Raw genomic sequence first — 16,187 nt, forward strand, 5'->3', positions numbered from 1 at the left:
TGTATACATTTTTAGAGATCTCTGTGTACTGAAGTATGAGGGGCAAAGTGACATTGTCTGGGATTGGTTTCTAAATACTTCATCAAGGGGAAAAAGGGGATCATGAAACAAACATGTCAGACGCTACATGATTCTTGAATCTGGGTGATGGGTATATAGGAATTTCTTTGGGCAAGTTCTTTTGTTTTTGTGTGTGTGAATGTTTGGGGTTTTTATTCCCACAAATGTATAAAAACAAGACAATTGCATGAGAAGGGAGGCCATATCATCCCATTCGGGTACTTAGGGCTAAAACCATTACCAGGGGCATAAAAAATAAAGGAAAAAGGAGTCAGGATAACAGGGCTTTCCAGAATCTTTTATTACCAATCTTCCTTCCAAAAACAGTGAGGGCCACAGAGAAATAATAATGAGACAGAATCTCCAGCAGCCAGGTAAGTCAGGTTGTCCCGTCATCCCCCTGGCTCTGTCAGCCTCATTTGATAAATAGCAGCGAAGTGGCAAGAATTCCTGGCAGCTGAAATGGAAGAAAGAAATTTTGAACCAACTCGAAGGACCTCTCGAACCCAGAGCAATTTGGATAGACGGAGAGGGGGACTGGAGCATCTTCCTCCAGAAAGTGAAGGGCAGGGTTTTACAGAGAGCCAAATCTCCCCACCCCCACCCACACCCACACCCCCATAGTCAGGCTGGAGTCACTATGAACCTTTTTCCACAATCAATCTCAGTCGTGAGCAGACTTTTTTCATTTTCCCTTTGTTTCCCACAGATCTTATCAACACCCTCTTCTGCCCTACCTTGGGTCCTGCGAACTACATTTCCCAGAAACCCCTGCCCTTTCACTTCCGGTTAGGTTTGCCCAATAGAAAACACCTGCAGGAGATGAGAAGCTTGGAGGAAAAGTTGGAGTATTTCTTCCCGGCTGCTTCCTCTCTCCTGTCCGCCCGGAGCTTTTCGAGACGGCAGCTGCGGGCAGATGACCCCTCTTCCTTGGCTCTTGCTTTCCCCACCTTCAGGCCCAGGAGAAGTAAAATCTCCCTCTGTTGCTAGCCCCTCGGCACCTCACACTTCAGCAAGGAAACCCCTGAAAACTTAAAAGGACCACCTGGGGGCTGCATTCTGTTTCCTGCTGCGATCTGGACTATTATGACCTCCTTGGAGAAGAGAACGTGGTACAGTTTGCAAACATATATTCAATATAAATTTGTACGGTGAAAAAAAAAATACCCATTTTAAAAATAACAGATCATATGAATCTCAGCTGGCAGTGATCTGCAGAACACTATTGCATCTCGCAAATCAATCTGGGGGAAGCGCCTGAGTAAAAACAAAACAAAACAAAACAACTTCCTGGGGGCCCAGAGGGATGGAGGCTTTTTTAATTTTTTTTAACAAAATGAGAGTTTTATCGAGAAAATTCATATATCATACAATTCGCCTTTCTAAAGTGTATGGTTAAGTGGTGTAATCCCTTCATCTTTTTTTTCACTTTTTTAAAAAAGATTTTTTATATATGTATTTGAGAGAGAGAGAGAGATCACAAGTAGGCAGAGAGGCAGGCAGAGAGGGAGGGGGAAGCAGGCTCCCCGCTGAGCAGAGAACCCTATGCAGAGCTCTATCTCAGGACCCTGAGATCATGACCTGAGCCGAAGGCAGAGGCTTAACCCACTGAGCCACCCAGGCGCCCCCCCTCATCTTCAACGTAACTATTGGAAGGTAAGATTTACATATGCCATTTCGCTATTTGTTTTCCATTTGGGTTTTGTCCTTGTTCTATTGCTCACCTCAACTTTCTTTGACGTTAAGTACTTTCTAGTACAGCGTTTTTATGCCCTTGTTTCTTTTGCTGGATTTTAAAGTTTGTTTCTTAGCGGTTGCCCTGGGGACTACAGTTGACATCGTAACTGTTCACAATCTAGTTTAGACCAATACTAAATGAATTTCAGTAGCATATCCAAACTCTACTCCTATATGTCTCTTTTCTCTCCACCCTTCTTTGTGCTATTGTGGTCATATAAGTTACATCTTAGTATCAGTCAGTAAACACAGTTTTGTAGGTATTGCCTTGTGCAGATGTCTTTTATTTATTATTTTAAGGATTTTTATATATTCATTTGACAGAGAGAGACAGTGATAGAGGGAACACAAGCAGGGGGATTGGGAAAGGGAGAAGCAGGCTTCCTGCTGAACAGGGAGCCAAACCCCGGGGCATCATCCCAGGATTCCAGGATCACGACCCAACCCGAAGGCAGAGGCTTAACCGACTGAGCCACCCGGGCGTCCCTACAGTTGTCTTTTAAATGAGGTAGGAGGGGGTGCCTGGGTGGCTCAGTGGATTAAGCCTCTGCCTTTGGCTCAGGTCATGTCCCAGGGTCCTGGGATCAAGCCCTGAATCAGCTCTCTGCTCAGCAGAGAGCCTGCTTCCCCCTCTCTCTCTGCCTGCCTCTCTGCCTACTTGTGATCTCTCTCTCCCTGTCAAATAAATAAATAAAATCTTTAAATGAAGTAGGAAAAGGAAATTCAGTTCTGGGATGGACCTCGGGAGCTCAGTGTGGATTCTTGAGGTTCTTCCTCTCTCTCTGCCCCTTCCCCTGCTCATGCTCTCTCTCTAAGTCTCTCAAAAATAAAAAAAAAAAAGTATCACTACCATACAGTAAATTGCCCAATTGAAAAAATCATATTTCTTGCCTTTCGCTGCTGATTAGAATGCTCACGAGGGCAGAGATTTTTGCCTGTGGAGTTCATTGTTGTATCCACTCTGCCTACAACAACACCTGGTCAAAGGAGGTGCTCAGTAAGGTTTGTGGAGTGAAAAAGTGAATATTAAAACTCTTCTAATGACTTTCCATCCTACTCAGAATAAACGTCAAACCCCTCTCTGCACCCTACAAGGTCTTTTGTGATCTACCCACTCAGTTCCCTGCCCTCATCTCCCCCTACCCCTCTTCTCACTCACCCTGCCCCAGCCACAGGGGCCTCCCCCCTGGTCTGTGAATAAGCCAAGTGTATTGCTACCCCATGGCCTTTGCACCAGCTGTTTCCTCCATCTTCTCCCACATATGCACATGGTTATCCCTCATCTCCTCAGGTCACTGATCAAATGTCACCTCCTCAGGGAAGTCATCCCTGATTCCCTCCCTGATCCTGTCACCCTGCTTTACTCCCTTCCCAGAAGGAATCTTTAACTGAAACGATCATCCATCCCCCATGCCCACTTGAATGGCAGAAATCCCCAGGGGCCAGAACAGTGCTTGGCACACAGTAGGTGCTCAATAAAAGAGCTCAGTGTGTTCCAAAGGTCCTAGACCTTACCGGTATCACTGCTGCCTCCAGTGAGCCCCCACTCAAGTTGAAGCTCTGAGTCTTGGTTATTGTCTAGACCTTGAGGGAACAGCCCTGAGGGTACAAATATCAAAGCAGGCAGGACCTGGCTAAGGGCTTCTGGACTCTCACGTTCCCATTAGCCCCACTCCTTGGGCCAATGAAATTCCTCTTAGATTCAGGCAGGAGAAGGGGACAAAGCCACAAGGATCTTGGCTCCTTCTCACTTGACTGCTTCCCCTCTCCCAGCATCTTCCCTGGCCTCCTCGTTCCCTCGCCTCACCCAGAACATACACTTACTCCCCAGTATCTATCTGTTGTGACCTCCAAGTGTGGTGAATAAGAGTATGACCAGATGTCCCAAGTTATTGCTAGCTATGTGACCCTGGAGAAGTGACATATCACTCTGTGCCTCAGTTTCCCCAACTGTAAACGGGACCCACTGGATCTCCCACCCAAGATTTTTGTGAGGATCAAGAGAAAAAAATCTACATGAAGTACATAACAGTGGGCTGAGAGCCAGTATTCAGTAACTGTTAGTTATTTCTGGGTGCTCTTTACATATGAACAGAAAGGCTAACATGTATTTAGCAACTTCTCAGCTATTTACATGTGTTTTCTCACTTATTTATCACTCTAACCTCATGAAGTGGGTACTATTCCTTTTTCTGTTTTGTGGGTGAAGAAACAGTTTCAGAGAAATTAAGAGACCAGACACAGTGGGTGGGGCGATGGGGCCTCCATTTCCCCCCCTGCAGTCACAGACATGCTCCCCTTTCTAGGCCCCTGGCAATTCTTGGTTCTGGAAGCTTGAGTTGCCTTGAGCTTGACCGGGTTCAATGCCCCCTTTACTTAATATGCATTGATTAAGTGTCTCCTGTGAGCTAAGCACTGGGAACCCAGCGATGTACAAAACAGATATAATTCCTGCCTGGTGGGGCTACCATTTGAGTGGTGAGCACAGGTAATAAATACAGCGATAACACTGTCATGTGGTGAGTAAGCGCTGGGAAACTTTCTGTGCCTCAGTCTCCTCATCTATAAAATGGGAGAAAAGCACTCCCCACCTCATGATATGTGATGGGGACGGAATTCACCAAGTGAATGTCCGGCCCTGTGGGAGCTATCACTCTCCTAGAATGATCATTGTTCATCATTACTGCTATATCTTAAGCCCTCTGTAAGGCAGGCAGTGTAGCCCAGGGAACGGACTCAGGCCAAACCCAGTTCCACCAAAGCCACTTAAACCGACATTGAACTGTCCCCTCCCTGAACCTCAGTTTCCCCATAGGAGACATGAGGATGGGAACACTGAGCCCCTAAGGCTGTGTAGTCAGAATGAAGTGAACACCCAATGACAGTCGTTCTCTTTAGCTCTTGACCCCTCTCGCTGGGGTTCCGGCAAATATGCAATTTTTCTAAAAGTCACCAGCCCTTGGGGTTTACCTAGATGACACCCAACAAAGTCTTGAGTTACCTCCTGGTGGGTGATGTCTGTGGACACATTGCACCTGTTGCAGACTGTGGTCCTGATGGATTTACCACGGCTCCTGGGGCAGGAGTAACCAACCAGTTTTCATTTCAAAGGAGAAGATGGAAAGATCTGTGTAGTTCTTCTTCCCACGGCACTTCTGCTGCAGAGAGGAGAATAATCACTTGAAGACTCCCTTTCAAACATCAAAATAATAAAAAACAATAGAAATCACAGTCACCATGGCTACTGTCTAGAGCAATCATGCTATTCTGGGGCTTGTGCCGAAAGCCTCCCTTACTCCAGCCCATCACGGCTCAGAACCCTTCATGGCTGTCATCTGACTTGGGGTAAAAGCTGAATGCCTCACCGCGGCCTCCAAGGCCTGGCACGATCTGCCTGCGCGGTCGCCCCTAGGCCTTCCTCTGCTCCCACCCCACCCCCTTTACTCACTCAGCTCCAGCCACACTGATCCCCTCACTCTGTCCCCAGAGCCCTGAATAGTGCCCAGCACACAGTAGGTGCTCAATAAAGATTAGCAGAAGGGCTGTAAGAATGAATGAAACATGTTCTCCACCATCTCAAGCCTCGGCAGCCAAAACTGGGATGCCGGAAGCCCCCTACCCATTGTGGGCTGCCTCCCAAGCCTGCCCGTGACCCCACCGCAGTTCCCGCGCCCAAAACTCAGAGGTGAAACAATCCTAGAGACAGACAATGCTTTTTCCTTCCAAACTCTCCCCGGCCTCAGGAGCCCCTTCTAAACTACCTGCCCCAGGAGCTTCCGATGACACAGGCAGGCAGTTCCTGCTCCTTAAACACCAAGACTCAAGAAGTAAACGCCACCGCCTCCCACCCCGGGAGGATGGTTATTGGAAAAAGAGGGAGAGGGGCGCCTGTGTGACTCAGTGGCTTAAGCCTCTGCCTTTGGCTCAGGTCATGGTCTCAGGGTCCTGGGATGGAGCCCCACATCGGGCTCCCTGCTCAGCAGGGAGCCTGCTTCCCCCCCCCTTTCTCTGCCTGCCTCTCTGCCTACTTGAGATCTCTCTGTCAAATAAATGAATAAATAAATCTTTTTTTAAAAAAGATTTTATTTATTTATTTGACAGGCAGAAATCATGAGTAGGCAGAGAGGCAGGCAGAAAGAGAGAGGAGGAAGCAGGGTCCCCGCCAAGCAGAGAGCCCGACGTGGGGCTCGATCCCAGGACCCCGGGATCATGACCCGAGCCAAAGGCAGAGGCTTTAACCCATTGAGCCACCCAGGTGCCCCTGAATAAATAAATCTTAAAAAAAAAAAAAAAAAAACTGCCTTCAGCTCAGGTCATGGTCTCAGGGTCCTGGGATCGAGCCCCGCCCGCATCAAGCTATCTGCTGGGCAGGGAGCCTGCTTCCCCCCTCCCTCTCTCTGTTTACTTGTGATCTTTGTCTGTCAAATAAATAAATAAAATTTTAAAAAAGAGAGAGAGAGAGAGAATAACAAATGTTGGCAAAGGTGCCGAGCAACTAGTACCCTTGTGCATTATTAAGATTTTTTATTTATTTATTTGACAGAGAGATCACAAGTAGGCAGAGAGACAGGCAGAGAGAGAGGAGGAAGCAGGCTCCCTACTGAGCAGAGAGCCCAATGTGGCGCTCGATCCCAGGACCCCGGGATCATGACCTGAGCCGAAGGCAGAGGCTTTAACGCACTGAGCCCCAGACACCCCATCCCTTGTGTATTATTGATGAGAACGTGAAATGGTTCAGCTGCAGTGGAAAACTGTATGGAAATCCCTCAAAAAAATTAAACAGAGAAATATCAGATGATCCAGGAATTTCATTCCCATATGCATTCCCAAAAGAACTGAACAGAGACTTGAAGAGATAAGCGTATGCCCATGTTCGTGCGCAATATCCGCAATAGATAAAAGGTGGGAATAACTGAAGTGTTCACTGATAGGGGAATGGATGAATCAAATGTGGTATATCTCTGTACAATGGAAGGTGATTCCGCCTTAAAAAGGAAGGAGATTCTGACCCATGCTTACAACCTGGAAGACATTATGCTCAGTGAGATAAGCCAGTCACGAAAGGACAAATATTGCAGGATTCCATTTTCATGAGATCCCCAGCGGAGTGACATTCACAGGGACAGGAAGTAGAATGGTGGGTGGGAGGTGGTGGAGGGTGGTGATGGTCGCATAACCACATGAATGTACTTGATACCCTGAACTGGAGTCTTAAAGATGGTTAAGAATGCCAGTTTATGGGGCACCTGGGTGGTTCAGTGGGTTAAAGCCTCTGCCTTTGGCTCAGGTCATGATCTCAGGGTCCTGGGATCGAGCCCCGCATCGGGCTCTCTGCTCAGCAGGGAGCCTGCTTTCCCCTCTCTCTCTGCCTGCCTCTCTGCCTACTTGTGATCTCTGTCTGTCAAATAAATAAATAATCTTTAAAAAAAAAAAAAAGAATGCCAGTTTATGTTAGGGGTCTTGTACCATGATAACACACACCGGGATGTGGATGGAACTCACCTTCTCCGTGACCAAGTCCCATTCTGTGGAGCAGTCATCTGGCTCATTGTAACCTCTGTAATTCTTCCTCAGGGTCGCGAAGATGTGCTCCAAGGCCATTTCTTGAACCTCATAGATGAAACTAGAAGTGATGGGCCCACAAAACAGCAAGGTGCCCCCTGTGGGGAGGTTTCCTGGGGACAGAGCAGGTGGGTGGGGTTCCCCTTCTGCTTTCTTTCAAGACTTTATTTATTTCAGAGAGAGAGAAAGAGAGAGAATGGGTGGGGGGAGGGGCAGAGCGAGAGTGATCAGCAGACTCCCCCATGTGGGGCTCGAACCCGGGACCCTGAGATCATGACCTGAGCCCAAGGCAGAGGCTTAACCACTTAACCAACTGAGCCACCCAGGTGCCCTCCCTTCTGCTTTCTTTTATTTCTTTCACAGTCCCCCCCGCCCCCAGCTATGAGTCTGCACCGGAGGAGGACAAATTCTGGCTGCCATCACCCCCGAGAGAGGGACATGGGGAAGAGCGTGGGTCTCGAGCTCCGTGCATCTGGTCGTACCCACCACAAACTTGAATCATCTGCTCTTCTGAATCACCCACATGCCTGCTCCGCCCCCCTCCCCCATTTGGCTGGAATGCAATTAAAGATTTGAAGATCATCTTTAGCAACTGAATCAATCGCTGCACAAAAGGGGCAAATTCCATGTTCTATTTTTTAAATCAAGGTCTAAATTAAAAAGTTTTCTGGATGAGGTAAAGAGTCACATGGGTTCCAAATCCACAAAGCACAGAGGGGTAGACGGCGAAAAGTCTCCCTCCCACCTTTTTCTCCCAGCCAACCAGTTCCTCCCACTCCACTACGGGGACGGTGACTGTTTCCTGTGTCCCCGAAGAGATATTCGATGTGTGTCAAAGCCAAGCGTAGTCTCATTATTCTTCTCCCTGCTTTATCCTATTCTCGTGGTTCCTCGTCTGGCTGTTGTTAGCAAGACTAGCAGTGGCTCCTGGTACCAGTGGGATTTGTCATTTCTGGGCGCATGGGTCTGGCTTCCCGCTGCCAGCAGCCGAGGGCTCCCTGTGTGGCCTCTCAGCCCACGCGTGCCCTCAAGCAACACTGATGGGAGGTGAATCAGTATTGCCGCTCACTCGCCAGTCGAGTGGAAAACAGCCCCCTGTTCAGTGCTGCTCCCAGATGCCCCCTTCCCCCCACAGGACTGAGCCCAACTGCCCAACAGGGTCCTCCTTTATGGGCAGCGTTCCCTTCCCTGCCTCACCTCCCCCGGTCCCTCCAGGTCCCTCCTGGGATCCCCCCTCAAATAATCCAAGAACTTCAGTATAAATGAACCACCCTTCTACCGATGCTTACAATCTCCCGCCTATCCTGGTATATACGTCCTTCGGGGCCCCAGCGAGCAAATGCTTGGATGATTTCTAGGGATGGGATAGCTGGGTCAAAGCATCCGTGCTTTGTCATTTTGGCGGGTTTGGCTCAATAGCCCTCTGTTTCTGACACCTTTCAAAACCCCAGCAGCTTTCACAGCTTTGCCCATTGCTTCGACACCAAGCGCCAGGGAGATGGTGAATGAAATTAACTCGGCCCGTCTCCTGGAGCCTTCGAGGGGACGGCGGAGGGTTTTGGTTCTTCGCCCCACGTCTGGAGGCCCGATCTGCGGCCCCATGGGCCAGGTATCACTCTGTGGATGGCTCCTGGGGGGAAGGGCAGTGCCTATAGCTATTGGATTTCTTTCTAATGCGGGGTGGGAACAACGGCACCGAACTCGCAATGTGGAATAGGGCGAGGACCACGGCGGCGACAACTATGATTTCAACGGTGAGAATGGTAACCGTGGACAGGAGACACTGGAAGACACAGAGGGGCCGGAGGAGGCTGGGAGCCTGCTCAGCCAGTGTCCCTGCAGGGTTGGGGACAGTCCCTCCCCCAACCCCAAGGTCTTGTGGCTTCTTCAGTTTGTTAAGAACTCAGCCCCGGGCGGGGTGTGGAGCTGCTTTCTTTCACGGGGCGTTTTCCTGCATGTCGTGCAGGATGCCGACACCGAGGTGTTCTTGGAACCACTAGCTGGAGCTCCATTTCATGTCCTGCATTTTCTGGGCACCAGGGAGACCCTAGGAGGGGACCTCCAGGTCAGTAAAGGCTCTGTGCATTGACAGCTGGCGCCCGTGGTGACACAGGAGGGTCGGTGGAAAGGACAGAATGGAGACAGGAGGAGGGGAGGAGAAGCAGGCGAGAACTCTTGCAAATGGGGCGGGCTGGGGGGGGGCGCTGTAGGGAAGATGCCTGGTGAGAGGTCGGTGGCTGCAGGGTTAGTGGGGAGGTGGGAGGAACTTACGTTTGCTGGCCTATGTTTCAGGCAAAATTCACAAGCCCCATGGAAAACAATGAGAAAGACAGCCAGCAGAGGGGATGTCCTGAAGTCACCCATCAAGAACCTGCTGCTCAGTCTGGGCCTCAGTTTCCCTGTAGATACAATGTGAGCATGGGACCAGCTCAAGGGGCATCCGTAAGTTCTGGAGAGCGTCTGGAGGCCAGATGGGGGCAAAGCAGGTCAGCTCCTGGCTCTCCTTTCATCTAGTTGATTATGATTATTAAAATGTGTTTGCTAATTGAGGCTCTGAGTTGCCAGACCATCCCATGGCTGGGCTTACCTAGTCCTGATATGGAAAGGCAGGAACACGCCATGGATACACACCTGGCGACGCCAGGGCCCACAGGGACAAACGTGGATGCAGGGCTTAGCAGTTGTGGGACCCCCGACAAGTGGTTCATGTAATAGATTGTGGGGATTAATATTAATATTACTACCTCCCTGCCTCTAGGCGACCAAGGTGGCTGGATAGATATCCAGGAGTCCATATGGCCTAGAGGTTTCATCTTCAGAATCTATCCCTAATCTGCCCACTTCTCCCCGGCTTCACAGCCTCACTCGGCCCAGCCCCCACTTTCTCCCATCTAGACCAGCACAGTCCCTCCACCCTCCTCTCTCAGACGGGCCCTCGTCCCCCACACTCTGTTCCTCCAATGACCACCAGAGGGCGCTTGTGAGCCCCTGAGTCCGGGCGCATCCCTCAGTGCTCAGAATCCTCTGTGGCTCCCAACACCATAAAAAACAATTTTGCTTTTCTGAGTGAGATCTCAGAGGCTTTGGAGGGACAGATGGAAAGGGTAAAATCAATTAGATTCTCTGGTGGGCTGGATGTAGGGGGTGAGGACTCTTTGATTCCTCCAAGCTAAACTATGAATAAAATAACGTCCACATCTTACTGAAAATGAAATGGAATTTTTCAGGCACAGGACCTGTCCAATAAATATTTGCTGAGTGGAGTAATTAAGAAAGAAAACGAGATGATAAAGCTTCAGGGAGAAGGAGGGTGGGGGCAGGGTGCTTTTAACAGTGAAGGTTGTTTATGCTCTGAAAGGTGACCCCACTAAGGATCTGTCTGAAACCTCAAATTGAAATAACCAGAGTTTTGCAGTAACACAGTAAGGAAGGAAAACAAAAAATTCTAGAGACAAATTTTACTTAAGGTGGGAGAATCCACTCAGACAAAATTCTAAGGGAAATGGGAATGGGGAAGCTGGGAGCTGGCCTTTGGGGAGTTAGCCAAGGCCTACATGTGAGAATAAGCAAGATGCATAAAATCGGCAACACGTTGTCTGCTTGCTCATGCTCCAAACTTTCATATCTCATGTACTTGAACACGTACTAATGCAGACATGATGATAGCAGCAGTGTTGTGTTAGTGGGAACACATACACATGAGCCGATGGAACAGAGCAGTGTGCCCAGGAAAGACCCAAGGATAATGGAAATTAGTGCAGGTAGGAGAGGACTGACCCCTACCTCACACCACACACACATAAGCAAACTCCCAAAAGCCAAAGAGCTCAAAGTGAGAAATCAAGACTTCCAATTATGGGAAGAAAACCTGGGAGACTATAATGTTAGGGCCTGGGGTAGGGTAGGAGTTCTAAGCGAGATATATCATGAAGGAAAAGATGGATGGATGTGATGCCATCCTATGAGATACCACAAGCACCAAAAAATAGGGGATGCTGATAGCAGGGGTTTGTAATAAGTGCAAGGAAGGATTCACCTGGGGGTGGGGTGGGAGTTTGGGGGGATGGGTGCAGATCCAACTTACAAACAAGAGAGCGCCTCTGTTTTCTCTGGTTGCTCCGTACCACCCAGCAAAGCCCAGCAGCACCATGAGGCAGCCCACTGCTGGGCACAGACAGCCAGTGTTAAGGAGATATGCAGAGGACAGCCCAAGGACCCTTGCCAGGACAGCCCCTCTGAATTTGACATAGATGCCCAGGCCAATGAGGATCACACCAGACATCTTTAGGACAGAAATCAGACAGGAAAAGATAGTCTGTTAGTTGTATACAAATAGAACTCTCCCAGGGTGTGTAGGGGGTGGGAGGGGAAGAGCAGAGGCCAATAAAATCAGCAAAAACATTAAAGAATGTTAATACCCAGAGTTAGTGAGGATGTGGAGAGACATTCTTATATACTGTTGCCGGGCAACAAGGTTTTTTAAGGGAGAGGGCGTGTGGGAGGACACTTTGCAATTCATATTTAAAATCTTAAAGGTTTTACAATAAAACCCTTTACCTAGAAATTACATTTGTAGATATTCAGTGTAATATCTGATATCCTCATAGACACATACATACGTACCTCAGCATTAGAATGCTCAGGGAGGATACTACCTGAAGCAATCAATAATACAGATTGGGTAGGTAAATCATGGCACAGCCATGCAATGGGACTCTAGACAGTTATTTCAAATGATGCTGTAGGACAAGGGTTGGCAATCTGTGTGTGTGTGTATGTGTATGTGTGTGTGTGTGTGTGTGCGCGCTCGCGCACGCGCAAAGCCCCAGATACTGTGAGTTTTGGATGCCATAAGACCTCTGTTGAAACAACTCAGCTCTGTCAGCGTAGCTTAAAGACAGCCATGCACAATTCATAAACAAATACATTTCATTTACAAATAAATAATATCCATCTATCCATTTACCTCTCAATTTACAAGGCTGTAGTTGTCTGACCCTTATTGTCGGAGGAGAATGTTTACCAATATGGCAGTCATGCTCTTTAGTATTTATGCAACTGAGCTGAAAACTAATGTTTGCACAAAAGCCTGCGCGTGGAAGTTTCCAGAAGCTTTATTCATCATTGCCAAAACTGGAAAGCAACCAAGACAGCCTTCAGCAGGTGAATGGATAAACTGTGGTACATTCAATGGACAATTAGCACTAAAAAGAAATGAGCCATCAAGCCATGAAAATATATGAAGGAAACTCAAAATCATATTGCTGAATGAGAGAAGCCCATCTGAGAAGCTTATGCAGTGTACAATTCCAAGTATATGTCATTCTGGAAAAGGCAGAACTATGGAGACGGTAGAGGACCAGTGGTCGCCAGGGGTGAGTGGGGAGGTGGGGAAGACGGGTGGAGCACAGAGCAGCATTATATGGTGAACTACCCCATAAATACTAAAATGGTGGATTCGTTGTCAAAAGCCATAGAGTGTACAACACCAAGAGTGAACCCTAATGAAAACTATGCATTCTGGGTGATGATAATGCCCATGGAAGTTCATCGATTGAATTGTAGCAAACTTACTGCTCCGGGGGAGTGTTGCTAGTGGGGGAGGCTGTGCACGTGTGGAGCAGGGGTATATGGGAAATCTCAGTACCTTCTGCTCAATTGTGCCATGACCCTAAAACTGCCCTAAAAAATAAAATCTAGGGGCGCCTGGGTGGCTCAATGGGTTAAGGCCTCTGCCTTCCGCTCAGGTCATGATCCCAGGGTCCTGGGATCGAGCCCCGCATAGGGCTCTATGTTCCATGGAGCACCTGCTTCCTTCTCTCTCTGCCTGCCTCTCTGCCTACTTGTAATCTCTGTCTGTCAAATAAATAAATAAAATCTTTAAAAAATAATAATAATAAAATAAATAAAATAAAATAATAAATAAATAAATAAATAAATAATAAAATAAATAAAATAAAATAATAAAATCTATCCAAAAGGACGGGAAGTTAAATTTTTTTAAAGGGAAAAAGTGGATTGTAAAGCAATAGCTTTCCCGCGTTCGTTTTGCTGTTTTTAAAAGGTATATAGAAAAATCTGGAAGGGTATGAAAGTGGTGATGGTATTTATTCAGCACTGTTCCCATGATAGGCATAAGCTCTTTAAATGTTCTATCTCATTTAATTCCCATGAAAATGTTACAACACCTGTAACAAGATGAGGAGTGATATTTAATAGCCTCCTTTTTCCTGGTGACCTTTCCTTAATGCCATTCTGCTATCAAAACAATCGCTTTTTTTTTTTTTTTGTAGATTTATTTTAGGGGCGCCTGGGTGGCTTAGTTGGTTCAGCATCTGCCCTTGGCTCGGGTCATGGTCTCGGGGTCCTGGGATTGAGCTCCACGTCAGACTCCTGGCTCAGTGGGGAGCCTGTTTCTCCCTCTCCCTCGGCCCCTCCCCCACTCTGCTCCAGTGCTCTAATAAGCAAATAATAACAAGCAAACAACTAAAATAAAAATCTAATAAATAAAATCTTTAAAAAGAAAAAATATTTATTTCGAGAGGGGGAGGGACAGATCTTTTTTAAAGATCTTATTTATTTATTTGAGAGAGAGAGAGAGCATGAGCAGGGGAAGGGGAGAGGGAGAAGCAGGCTCCCCATTGACCTGATGAGAGACTAGATCCCAGGACCTTGGGATCACAGCCTGAGCCGAAGGCAGACATTTACCAACCGAGACACCCTGGTGCCTGAGAGTCTTTTTTTTTTTTTTTTTTTAAGGATTTATCTATTTATTTGAGAAAGAGAGAGAAAGCACAGATGAGTGGGGGAGGGCCAGAGGGAGAGAGAATCCCAGCCAGACTCTGTGCTCAGCCCACGGTTGTGGGGGCGGGCTTGATCTCACCACCTGGAGATCACCACCCGAGCCAAAATCCAGAGTTGGCCGCTTAACTGACTGTGACACCCAGGCACCCCAAAACAAATCCTTGTTAACAATGCACATTTTCGGTCGCTTTTATAGAAAGAAAAAAAAGGTGTTTTGAGAAATTTAAAGGACCCCAAAAAATAACCACTACCTTTTTTTTTTTTTTTAAAGATTTTATTTACTTATTTGACAGAGAGAGAACACAAGCAAAGGGAGTGGGGGAGCGAGAAGCAGGCTTCCCGCCAAGCAGGGAGCCTGATGGCGGAACTCAATCCCAGGACCCTGGAATCCTGACCTGAGCCGAAGGCAGACACTTAACAACTGAGCCATCCAAGTGCCCAACAGTCACCCTCTCTTGTCCTTCCCAAACAACTTAGTGTTCTACAGGATTTGACCTAGAGTCAAGCTCTTCTTCTGCCACCAGTCCCAGCCCCAACCCCCTCCCCTTCTTCCCAGCACCCCCATCACACGCCTCTGTGCTTGATTTCACTGACTCTGGGTGAACAGAGCCTACACCTGTTCCCAGTGTGTCCTGCTCCTCGTCAGTCTGCCCTACATCTTTCCTGCTTCCCCGGGGACCACCGATCTGGATGCCAGTGAATTTGGATCAACTTATTTCTGTCTTTGAGGGAGCCAGTTACAGAGGAAGGGCTGCAAAGCCCCAGGGCCTGGGTGGTGACATACTTACAACTATGAAGCCATTGAAGAAAGATAACAGGCTCTTCCGGGAAGAATACGGAGTGTGCATTTCATCCATGTTGGCCAGACTGGGGGTTCCGGACGTTCAGGTCAGCATCTTCCTGAACAAACCTCAGGGCTCCTGTTTCCCCTGATGGTATAGGTCTAGGATCAGGGGCACCAAGGCTGACTTGTCCCTCTCTCTCTTGGCTGTCCGATCGTCTGCCAGCGAGGTGCCCCAGCAGCCACCCCTCTGCAGTCATAAGCCTCTATCACGTCATAATTGGATGCCCTGTGCCCAGGAAGCAGGTACCCTGAGCTACCCCTGCCGGTTCCTCATCCTCCAAATAGGCCGCTCCAGGGGTGGAGAAAAGGCATGATGGGCTGCCCTGGTATCCCCCAGATGCCACTTGGGCCCTGTGGGCATAGTGTTCAGCACTGACCGCTCTTGCGGTTAATACCCCCACTAGACTGGGGGCTCCAAGTGGGCAGGGTCCTGAGCTCTGCCCTAGTCACGGTTGTGTTCCCAAAGCTTGGCACACAGTAGTTGCTTGAGAAATCAATATGGAATGAATGAATGAAGGAGCTCCAGAAAGCAGAATCCGGCTACAAGCCATCAGGTCCCCCAAGCCTCTGCCTCCGCATTCGCTCACATGACTCATCCTCACCCTTCTCAGGGGGCTCAGAGGACAAGGTAACTGCTCAGGGTGACCCAGGGATCAAGGTCAACGCTGGGCTTTGAAACTCCAAGAGAGACATAAAGGTAGAAACCTCTGACAGCGCTCCACCCTCCCCACTCCGGCCCCACTCCCCACTCCCGCCAAAACCTTTCCTTTCTCCCTCTGCTCAGCCCCAGCAGGTGAAGCAAATTTCCTTGAGCCCAAGTGCCATTGACCAGCGGGCCCCGATGAGACGTGCATAGCAGGCATTTCAGAGGAAAAATTGTGCAAGTAGGCATCAAGACCCCCCCACCCCGCACACACATTTGAATTAATTTAACGAATGTTTGTCAAATTATCTGCTTCTTGGAATATGTGGAACTAAAAATTTGCACGTAGGAGTGACCATCTCCTCCCCGACTGCGGGCCACGTTCCCATCTAGGAGTGTGTCCTTTCACGACTTTCTCTAAACGTTCACTGAAATAAAGAGACAAAGAGCCCAAGAGCCAGGTGCAGAGGGCCCGAAAATGAGGGTGTGCAGGATGGTGAGAAAATGGAGGTGCAAGGGAGCATGGGAAAACGCAGG

At 48.4% G+C, this 16,187-nt stretch overlaps 1 protein-coding gene across 1 annotated transcript; it reads right to left on the reverse strand.

The window, feature by feature from the left end:
• Nucleotides 1-475: 475 nt before the first annotated feature.
• Nucleotides 476-15,020, reverse strand: TSPAN16 (tetraspanin 16; the record flags this gene model as incomplete). The annotated part of the gene is made up of 7 exons (XM_080820047.1): nucleotides 476-517; nucleotides 3,313-3,375; nucleotides 4,799-4,815; nucleotides 4,892-4,955; nucleotides 7,300-7,407; nucleotides 11,444-11,641; nucleotides 14,952-15,020. The coding sequence occupies 7 exons, from the start codon at nucleotides 15,018-15,020 to the stop codon at nucleotides 476-478; spliced, it is 561 nt and encodes a 186-aa protein (XP_080676173.1).
• Between the last annotated feature and the right edge of the window lie 1,167 nt (nucleotides 15,021-16,187).

The sequence above is a fragment of the Martes martes genome, assembly GCF_963455335.1.
Source record: "Martes martes genome assembly, chromosome: 1".
Classification (NCBI taxonomy): Eukaryota; Metazoa; Chordata; class Mammalia; order Carnivora; family Mustelidae; genus Martes; species Martes martes.